At 37.9% G+C, this 11,038-nt stretch overlaps 1 protein-coding gene across 1 annotated transcript; it reads right to left on the bottom strand.

The window, feature by feature from the left end:
• Positions 1-1,768: 1,768 nt before the first annotated feature.
• LOC130096647 (solute carrier family 2, facilitated glucose transporter member 11) lies at positions 1,769-4,024 on the bottom strand. Its single transcript, XM_056263236.1, has one exon. The coding sequence runs from the start codon at positions 3,844-3,846 to the stop codon at positions 2,335-2,337; it is 1,512 nt and encodes a 503-aa protein (XP_056119211.1). The 5' UTR covers positions 3,847-4,024; the 3' UTR covers positions 1,769-2,334.
• Positions 4,025-11,038: the final 7,014 nt, after the last annotated feature.

Below are 11,038 nucleotides of genomic sequence, written 5' to 3'. Positions count from 1 at the left end.
TTCACTGTTATGCCGATGATACTCAGCTGTATATTTCTTCAAAACCTAACGAACTTACCAATTCACAAAATTAACAGAATGCATAGCTGATATAAAAAATTGGATGACTAGTAATTTTCTACTACTGAATTCTGAAAAGACAGAGATTCTAATTATTGGACCATAAACTTCCACACGTAATAACCTAGAATACTGTCTAACACTTCGTCGTCGGTTAGGAGCCTGTGTGTGTGTGTGTGTGTGTGTGTGTGTGTGTGTGTGTGTGTGTGTGTGTGTGTGTGTGCTCTTTGATACCAACCTTTCTTTTTAAAGCCATGTGTCTAGTATCTGTAAAACTGCATTTTTCCATCTTAAAAATATATCTTTATCTCTGTAAAGCTGCTTTGAAACAATCCATTGTTAAAAGCGCTATATAAATGAAGATGACTTGACTTGACTTGACACTTTATCTGAAAAAAAATGTAAAAAATCTTCACAAAGTTTAGTTGAGGGTTCCACATGAAACTGGCAACCTGGATTAATTACTGAATTAATCATGGAAAACAGAATTCTAGGTCTATGAGAGTGTGTAGTAATTAAATCTGAAAAATGCAGCTTTCTGAAAGTTAAATAAACATTCTTTGAAAAACTCACAAGACACAGTTGACGAATCCTGTTTCCATTTCCTCTCCGCTTGACGACATGCCCGCCTAAGAGAGCGAGCATTTTCGCCAAGCCAATAATAAGATTTATGTCTGGGTGTCTTTAACTTAAAAGGTGCAAAAATATCTAAAATATTAGAACAATTTGTATAGAGGAGAGTAGTTATTTCATCTGGCCCAGTGGAAAAGTCAACAGCATTCAAAATTGATCCTTCAACAGCGTTAGCATGATAGATCTCACTAAACTGAGGAGGAATAGATGAATTTATACAACGAGAGTAATGGCCCAGATGTTTTTCCATAACAGCAGAGTTCTCAGCATTGAGATTAAAAACAATAGGGCTGTGATCAGAAAAGGAGGCATCTTCTATGTTCACATCATCTACAGCAACAGCATGTGACAAAATAAGGTCCAAAGTGTGACCACGAACATGAGTTGCTCCATTTATATGTTGCATAAAACCAAAATTTTACATAGTTACAGGCACCTTCTGAACAGCTGAACGCTGTTACCGGAAACTCCCGAGATGTTATAAATATAATGCGGAAGTAGTTGTGCAAGTAGTCCATTAGCTGTCAAAGAAGGCACCAGTGTGAATTTAACATTACACATTTAATACAATTACATGCAAAGTATCATTTCTCATGTGCAAAAAAAAAATGTCCAGCATAATCATATCAATCATCAATGGAAGGAACAGTGAGAGTCTTTCATCAAGCAACTTATTTTTTACTAGCTAGAATATACCCTCATAAAAACAGCATTTTGATTTAACAAAGTTCTTACACATGAATTATAAGAATTAGGACAAATGATTAATCATCATGCAATTCAAAACCTTTAGATAGAATATTCCATTTCATTTGGTTGAATATAGGTTATATTTCTTTTCTTAGATTACATAGGCAGGTTAGTAGGCAGAAAATATGTGAAACTCTAAGGCACAAATTAAGGTTACTTTGTGTTGATACTGATTGTCTTCTTTTACATCTAAACGCAATGGCATGCTGTGAATTTTCTTGTTTTTTTTGGTTGATTGAGAAGACAAAGTACAGACAGAAGAAAACAATTATGGTGATATAGGGCCATCTGCTGGTACAGCAAGCAAATAACTTGCAATCTCTCATACAGAGATCTCATACTGTCTTTATCTCCGACAAATGCAAGACAGCAGGGTAATATAGTGCACTGATCTTTGGTTGTGGCTTTCAAAACAAGTAACTCTTTTATAAATAATGAACAATATTACATTGGAGACACAGAATGAGGTAAATACATAAGTGCAAATTGCATTTCACTTTTGCAGGCATGAAGATTCAAGTATTCTGGGAAATAGTAAACAAAATAAAAACAACCAAACAACAAAAAACTGTATCCCTGAAATAGAGTATCAAATTCTACATACATTTCCAACATGCACCTGTTTCGTTTTTTACAATTGCATGTATTGTATTTCTAGCTGATTTTCAATATTCAATTAGGAAGTATAATAAATTATACATCAACTTGTAGTTTTTTTTTTTATTCATGCAGGGTTTATATAGTTCTGAAAAACGTATGCAATTCTCACTAATTTTGAATAAATTACGAATAAATGAATAGACAAAAATTAGTGTCAAAATAGAAACAAGTTGGAAAACAATTACAGTGTCAAACTCATAAAAGTAAAAGCAGAATTGAGGCAGATTTCACTCAGATCTTCTCAATCTCTAGGCATTCTGGTGGATCAGTCAGACTTTGTGATTGTTGACTGTATTTAGGACGTCCATTAGCTGTGTCTTTCTTATTCCACTCCTCCGTGATCTCTGCCAGTGTCCTCCCTTTGGTTTCAGGTAAAGTGAAACTGATAAAAAGACAAGCAGCCACACAAACAGCGCAGAAGGGAAGGAAGCAGAACTGTCCCAGGCCATTAACTATGAATGGAAACGCCATTCCTATGATGAAGAGATTAAGCCACATCATGGATCCGGCAACCATGTAAGCTGCGGGACGTGTCAGTTGGTCAAAGAGCTCGGCTGGGAGGATCCCGGTGACTCCTGCGGGACCCATGCCAAAACTGAAGATGTAGGCGAACACGCAGGCCATACTCAGATACGGCATGCCGGCCACTTTGCCCTCCAGCGAGAGAGCAACAGTGAAGACCACCGCCCAGCAAGCCATGAACAGATACCCGCCTGCGAGGAGTAACCTGCGTCCAACACGCTCGATCAGTAGATTACAGGCCAAAGCGGAAGTGAACTCACAGGCACCCGTGCCGATTGTGATATACTGAATCTTGTCCATTGGAATGCCGGCTTCCTGAAAGATATAGGAGGCATAGAAGTAAATGGAATCATTTCCACACAGCATCATGGCACTGCTGGCAGCCATTACAATGCAGAGCTGCCTGCGAAGACTTCTGTCTCGGATCAGTTCCCACAGTGTCTTGGCATGGGCATCACCCGCTCCTGCCCGCTCCTGGAGAATCTCTTCCATCTCTTCAGTGAAAACACTGCACGCTCTGAGGCGTTTCAGGGCCTGGCCGCACGCCTCTCTGTCCCCTCGGTCAATGAGCAAGTAACGCGGGCTCTCTGGAAACCAGGGCAAGGTGATCAGCTGTACTAGTCCGGGGAGAGCATTGCTTGCCAGTAGATAAGGCCAGAGAAACTCACTCCCCAATACTTCAGTCAGACCTATTATCTGGCCCATCAGGATCCCTAGAGCAGTGAAAACAGCCGAAGAAAAGGCAACGGCACCTCTCAGGTTCTTAGGTGCACTTTCTCCGAAGTACATGGGCTGGACGTTCATACTAACACCAGCATTTACCCCCACAAGCAGACGTGCCAGAATGATCATCTCAAAGGACCCAGCCGAGCGACTGCTCAGAGCCAGGACTGCACTCAGAAAGAGAAAGCTGTTGTTCAGCAGCAGGGAACCCTTCCGTCCAAACTTGATAGCCATTGGGCCAGCAAGCAGGGATCCCAAAAGTCCTCCGAGTGAGTAAGTGGAAACAATAAAGGTCCATATCAGTGTCACCTGACTAGGCTCAAGAGCTGTACCCCATCTCTTCGTACAGGTCTCATTAATGAACTTCTGAACATAAGATGTGGGTGCATTAATGATAGAAATATTATAGCCATACTGAAAAGTGCCACCAATGGCTGCAGAGCACACAGTTAATGCAAGAGTGCGTGTGCATCCTCCTTGCTTCGTAGTTTCATTCATTTTTTAAATAAATAAATAAATAATTATTTATATAGTCAAAAGAAAGAAGTAACTCACATGTAAATATCTATGCCATTATTGACCAATTATAAAAAATACCTAGCAGGAAAACAGGCACGTGTAGTCCCCGGTGATCTCCTGTCATTGAACTGTGTGATGCAGCTGGAGCACTTCCTCAAAAATGACGTCAGTCTGTCGCTCTATCAAAATAAGAGTCCTTTTGTGTGCAATATAATTACAGTTCCAATGCACACTTAAAACGACCCTCAGGTGAAAGACTCAATAAGCCTTTCTTAAACTGTAAACACTTTAAACCTTCTGACAGTGATCTTGAAGTGGTAATATCATGACTGCAGTTACTCTCAGATCATAAACTGGGGAACAATAGTCCATTAAATACTTGGAAGACAGAAAGACAGAGGAGAAAAAACAGGAAGGGACTTTCAGAGAGACTATTTTCCTAATGTTTGCTTGGTGACACAAGTTTCTGTGCTGAATAGCATGACACCAATCATTTAATCTAATTATAATAAAATAATTTAATTAAGAAACTGAAACATTTATTTTAATACTTACATTTATTTTTTTTTAAATGGATTTGCATTGTGAAAAATAATGACAAATTAGTATTGATGCTACGGAATCCTTTTCTATTGATATATGTCTCCTCATTAATAGTTAGAGCAATGATGCAAACATGAGTTCCATCAACAACTCCAGGAAAGCTTGCAATCCTCATAAAAGTGGCTTGATTTTTCTGCACGATTTGAAGAACGGTTAAAAATGAGCTGCCATACAGGAGTGGCCAAAAGTGATGACCAGCCTAGGAAAATTGACATCTTCACCCTTTATCTATATATAATTAAAAATATATTAAAGATTTTTACGCATATTGCATAGTTGTGCTTCGAGTCAATTGTTTTATATGTGATAACTTTTTAACTTGGCAACCAATGCAGCGATCTTAATACAGGGGTAATATGATCATATTTGCGAGTCCCTTTCAACAGTTTTGTGGCCGCATTTTGGACTATCTGTAATCTGTCCAAAATGCGGCCACAAAACTGTTGAAAGGGACTCGCAAATATGATCATATTAGGGACTGTTCGTTATTTATTTAAAGGGCCACCGGAGGAGATTTGAGATCTGTAGTCAAAAAAGACTTGACCCTCCCTTCGCCAGCAATAATTGTTTCTATGACCCTCCAAAATGATTGTGAAAAAAGGCATGACCCTCCCCGATAATTTATTAATTACTTTTGTACTGGTTTTGGCAAAGATGTTCAGATAGCCATTCCACGATAAACGACTAAACTCCTGCTTTCTCATCTTGCGGCTGTAACGATAGACCAAACCTACAATTCGGTTCGTATCACGATTTTTGATTTGAAAAAATAAATACAAATAAATTTTTTTAAATCATGTTTTCGGTGCTGATGCAGTGGTGACGCGTTTATGTAAAATGTAAGGGTGGCGCTGCAAATACAGTATCTTAAAGCTGCCACAAAGAACCGGCAAAAGTAATGATTATGAATAATTTCAAAAGGGACATTTTAATTGTTTATCAATAAACAAGTCTTTGTCAGTGTGGCTGCAAATATAAAGGTGATGATGCTGACTCGCGATCTTCGCAGTAGTGAACTCGCCAGAGAGAAATGCACATTTACGGATTACAGAAGCAGAGTCTGTAGTCTGTTTTCTTTCGTTTTGAATTATTCTGTTAAAAAGTAGACATGTCAAGCTTTCTATATATTTATCTGTAAAAGTTTTAAAGTCACTTTCAGAGTGGTCATGTCCGTAACGGAGAACTGTCACGTCAGTAAAAAAAAATTCCCTCATAAATGCGAACACGAAAAAAATAAAAAGAATATTTTGTGTTATTAACAGTCTCAAACCAGGACAATTCAATTCGATGATTGTTGTGGTTATGTCTTATTTCGACATATGTGTGCTGCATGCAACAATTATTAATGAAATCCAGGTAATTGGTTGATGAAAAATGTATTAAAATTAAGATACAATTTATACAAAACGAAATTCACTTTAAAGAAAGGCTTTCTACAAAACAACACTTAATGAAGTGGTCAAAATCATGTCTGGCCATGTCTCCCGATATATTGCGTATAGGCTATACTTTTCATAATAAACATAGATGAAAAAAAACATTATAATAAATATGAAACCTAATGCGCTTATTATGGCTACAACACATAGGCTACAGACTCTATTTGTACAAATTGCTGCACATTCATTTAATTCAGAATTTGGCACACAAGTTGAAAGGCATTTGTTTGTGCATAGTAAAACATATCTGCAACATTTATCAAGTTCACTGATAATTGTGCGTGCATTTATTAATCAATATGATACTAAAATCATAATAAAGTAGTAGGGTTCCCTTTCAATAGTCCAAATTCGCGCGCTGCCATTTTCGTCTTTCTTCTGTGGATTTCTTCAGCTCCTGATTGGTCAAATTCAGATAGATCGACAAATCGGCTCATTCAACTGCACAGCGCACACACCTCACGAATTCAAGCCTACAGCTCCCGAACTTTTTAGACATGTTTAAAAATTATCGTGAGGTCGAGAGGTTCGGCTCGGCTCATATCTTCCTAGCACACGACACGAGCCGCAACATGCGAGCACAACCGATTTCCACGCGATTTCTCCCGAGTGAAAAAAATCTGCGACTTCGTAAAACAGCAAAAAATCGCACTGTGTAAGCCCGCCTTAAGGGAGTATGAATATATAAATAGAGTTATATTAACTTATATATTTCAGTATTAAATGCATTTTCTGAGAATTTATATTTCAAATTTTGACTGCAAATGTCACGTCCACAACGCTGGAATTGCCCAATTTTAAAGAATTTATCCTCAACAAGTTTTTTGGGTGTAGGTCTACGTATTTTATTATGTTAACTTCAAATAATACGAATAGTAATTAAAAAATGTGGTAGCCCTATGTCCAACACATCACACTCCACTTTTATTGTGGCAATTTCAGTAGATTTGCTCACTAACATTGTTGTGGAAACACAATAAGAATGGAAACTAAAATAGTATCGTGCTACAGCGCACATCAGCTGCAGTTCTGGCGCCTCAGTCCCAATACTGTAAAACTCGACGTACATTCACATCACATGTTAATGCAGCGGTAGAGTAACACTCACAGGACACTGCACTTATTCGCAATCCCAAAAGTTCATTGTTTGCTCGTGCTTTAAAGCTTTGCCGGGTAAACATTTCATTGGCGTTCTGTTCTATTGCACTTTTTCTGAGCGCGTACTGAAGCGCGCGCGCACTGTCAGACAGCGCCAAACTGGATTTTTGTTGGGTCAGACCCATCTGATAGCGATGAGGGGCCGAGACCGAGAGAGCTACATGGAGCTACATGGAAAGAAATATGCACCAAACAAGCCACTTTGAAATTTAGCTGTTTTGATGAATACAAAAGTTGGGTGACCCTCCCCTATAGACCAAAAAAAGTTGGATGACCCTCCCCTCAACAAAGAATAAAAAGACATGACCCTCCCCTATTTTCCTCTGGTGGCCCTTTCCATAAATACCGAACGGTCCCTTACCCCTGTATTAAGATCGCTGCATTGGTTGCCAAGTTAAAAAAAAAAATCTTTACATGGTACAGCCCCTCTGTATATTGTGGACCTGATTCAGGAGCAGAAGTCAAAGAGACTTTTACGATCTCAGTCACAGAATCTTTTAGTTAGGGTTCCGTGGACAAATCTGAAAACAAGAGAACGAGACTTTGCGTTGCTGCCCCAACGTTATGAAACAGTTTACCACAATATATCATCAAACCTTAGTGAGTTTAAAAGGCATATAAAAACATATTTTTTCACATTAGCTTCTGATCATACATGAGTGTCGAGGTACTGTTGTCACAGGTATTTAAATATCTGTGGTATTTAAATACACGATTGTTAAGAGTCTTAAATACACATAAAACATCTTCAGACTTTAAGAGTCTGAAGATGTTTTATGTGTATTTAAGACTCTTAAGAGTCTGAGGTTCTAGATATTTTTCATATTTTTTATTTATAGTTATTTGTGTTTGTTTTATTTTAATGTTTTATTGTTTGTGCAGCAGTATGATCAACATTGTTGCATTATTATGTGCTTTATAAATCAATCGGAATTGGAATTGACAACAAAATAATCAGTTATTTATATTTCCAATGTATTCTTCCCTCATATTTTTTTTTTATATATATAAATATAAAAATATTTTCCTCATATTTAAGCAAACTTGTAGGGTCATTTAAAAAAAAACTCTGCACATCACTTTTGGCTACCACTGTATGTTTGGTGTGGTCGCCACAATAGTGCTATTTAAGAATATTTATTACTAAAAGACAAAATTAATTAATCAGCTGAGTGTGTGTGACAGGTGAACTGCATCAAAAGAAACGGCTTCTGTTTTCTTATCTTCTACACACACACACACACACACACACACACGGACTGTGACTGAGGAATAATCACTTTAAAAGAGCAGTGACAGTGGAATTTGCTGCTTTATTGCAACGTGGAGTTGGATTATACAACGAATTAGGTAAGCCTTGTAAAGTTATTGCCTGACATTGTATGAATGTCTTTTTCACATCATCTTCAATAGATTTCATCATTGATCTTTGAGATCCTTAATTTTCCAAGTTATTACGTGAATAAGATTTTACTTCATCACCCATAAAGTATGTGTTTGTTGAGTTTAAATGGCTCTTTAGTTTGTGTTTGTTGAGTTTAAATGGCTCTTTAGTGTTTTCTTGAGGTGCATCAGAACTGAATTGATGAGGAATCACACACACACACACACACACACCAGTGAAACTGAGCGACTCACAACCGGGAGTCATTCGGGCTGCAACTAGTGTTTATTGTGACAATTGATTGTTTTTTCCACTTATACCTTCGATTAATCAAATAAAAAAAACACCTTTTTAATTGTAAAAGTTTTCCTGCCTCTTCCATATCCTGACAATTTTGTGCTTCAAACAATATTCAAATTAAAAGCTATGAAAAAGAGCAAGTTTATTTGCATAATAAAATGGCAACATCGTGCAAAACTTTTTGACAAACGTAGTATAAAACAAACAAAAGCACTAAAGTGTTAATGTAAGACGACTTCCCTTGTTTTAACTCTTTCACATTCCTGGACACTGCTCTGATAAACATGACATTATTTCCATTGTTTAAAGTTTTTAATGTCCCTAAAACTTAATATTTTAGTCCGTATCACTGGCCTTCCTGTGTATTAATGGGGTGTTTTCATGGTTGTTCTAGTAGAGGTGTTGTTTTAATACGATTAATCTGAGTGTTTTTTCCTTATGCTGTGAAGGGTCTAGTACCAATTTGCTATAAAGGCCTATTTATGTACATGTCTCTTGTTTGTCTTATTGCTGATGTGACTGATAGATGTCAGTAAAGAGTCTAAAACCAATGTTAAAACCGTATTGTCTTGGAGTGTACCATTTACATCTACAAAGGGTTTTTTTAAAAACAGAAGTTACATTACTGAATTGTTTTGCAAAAAGTGAATGTAAAGATCTAGTGAAACAGGCTACAATGCTGAAATGTCTATTTATCAGTAGTGTTTGTAAGAAGTCCTTAGGTATATATTAGCCTGTCATTATAGAATAGCTTATTCTATAATGCATATTGCTGATCTAGAAATACTCTGGCACAGATAATACTCTCAGATACAGGGCAGCAAACGTCCAACAGCGTTTCATTGGGCCGGATCTGCATGATCATCACCCCTATAGAAATGGCTTTTGTGTTTCTTACTGCATTTCTAAATGTTAATTCGTTCAGTTTGTTTTTTAAATTTGCTCCTTTTGCACAGATCTGTAGCATTTGTTCTGGTAATTGTTTGGGACTGAATGATCTTGTGCATTAGCGCTGCATGAGCGTTGCAGTGTATATGTTTTCATATCTTGGATAGTTAGCAGCAATGTGTGCCATTTTATTTATACATTATAGAGAAATTGTTAATGTGCAGCAAGTTTACGTGTAACCGGTTGTTTGGAAATGCAGCCTACCAGTTTGTTTCCATGGTGACGGTGAGAGCCTTTCTGTCCTGGAGCTCTTCAGAGGACAAGCGAACTTCTTCCCACAGGCTATTAGAACACTTAACTCACATTAAAAGGTATGTATATATTTCAGTATACATTTAGTTTAGTTGGTCTTATATGTTGATTAGTTATTTGGTCTATTTATAGTGTATGTTGTGTATACCTGTTGTTTGTCCAGCTTGCACTACTCCTGTTTTTCTTATGTATGCTTGTACTTACTTTGCACATTTGAGCTGGGAAACGCAACTTGGTTCTGCTGTACACTATTGCTGTATAGTTGGAATGACAATATTCTCCTGCTGTCTGTCTGTGGCCTTTACTGTGAATCAGCAGATCGTCCCGTCCTCCCTCTCTGATGTTGGTGTCACAGGTACTGTAGTTCATCCTAACCCAGGCTGATTTCAAGGTGTTTGAAGAGGCATCAGTTATTCAGAAAATATGAAACCACTGCTTGGCACTTGGGCAAAGGCTGGTCACATTCTGAACCGGCTTGGAGCTGAAGTGAAACACGGGTGTGACGCTATCAGGGAGTATTTAACTAGTCATCACAAACCCTGAACAAGGGCACTGCACAACACTGTCATTTATTTTCTTTTTCTTTTCAATGGACTGTCGTGCTCTCACCATGTTACTGCAGTGTATCCCTCTGTTTCCCACAGGCAGAGTCTGATAGGACCCGTAGACCAGCTGTTGGCTGACTGTGAGCAAAGCTGACTTAGGAAATATCCTTGCTTTTGCCACTCAGACAAAAGACAACATTTTCCTGAGATCTGGATATCCACATAACACTTAAAACCCGCTCAGCGCTCTCAACGGACTCCACACCGACCTGGTAAGGACATCAAGTCTTTGCTGACAACGAGTATGTGCTACAAACACAGAGACATGAGAGGATGGAAATCACTTGCAGTGTCAGTAATTTGAGAAACTGAGTTTTCAGTCATTGCGCAGTCAAACATGACTACTTTTCACGTTGTCTTTGTCCCTTTACTGTGTTTCAAAAAAATGTCCAGGGTTTCTGGCTGTATTTGTTCTTCAGAGGCCCAATCAGATCAATGTTCTGCTATGGTTTATTGATGATCACTTGTCATGGTTCCTCTGG

The sequence above is a fragment of the Rhinichthys klamathensis genome, unplaced genomic scaffold (assembly GCF_029890125.1).
Source record: "Rhinichthys klamathensis goyatoka isolate OS25496 unplaced genomic scaffold, OSU_Roscu_1.1 h1tg000204l_1, whole genome shotgun sequence".
Lineage (NCBI taxonomy): Eukaryota > Metazoa > Chordata > Actinopteri > Cypriniformes > Leuciscidae > Rhinichthys > Rhinichthys klamathensis.
The sequence above is the reverse complement of the archived record's forward strand: the minus strand, read 5'-3'. Positions and strand labels throughout refer to the sequence as shown.

Bases quoted from the DNA above. Each gene is read 5' to 3' on its own strand.
- LOC130096647 (XM_056263236.1), bottom strand. From the start codon at position 3,846: ATGAATGAAACTACGAAGCAAGGAGGATGCACACGCACTCTTGCATTA.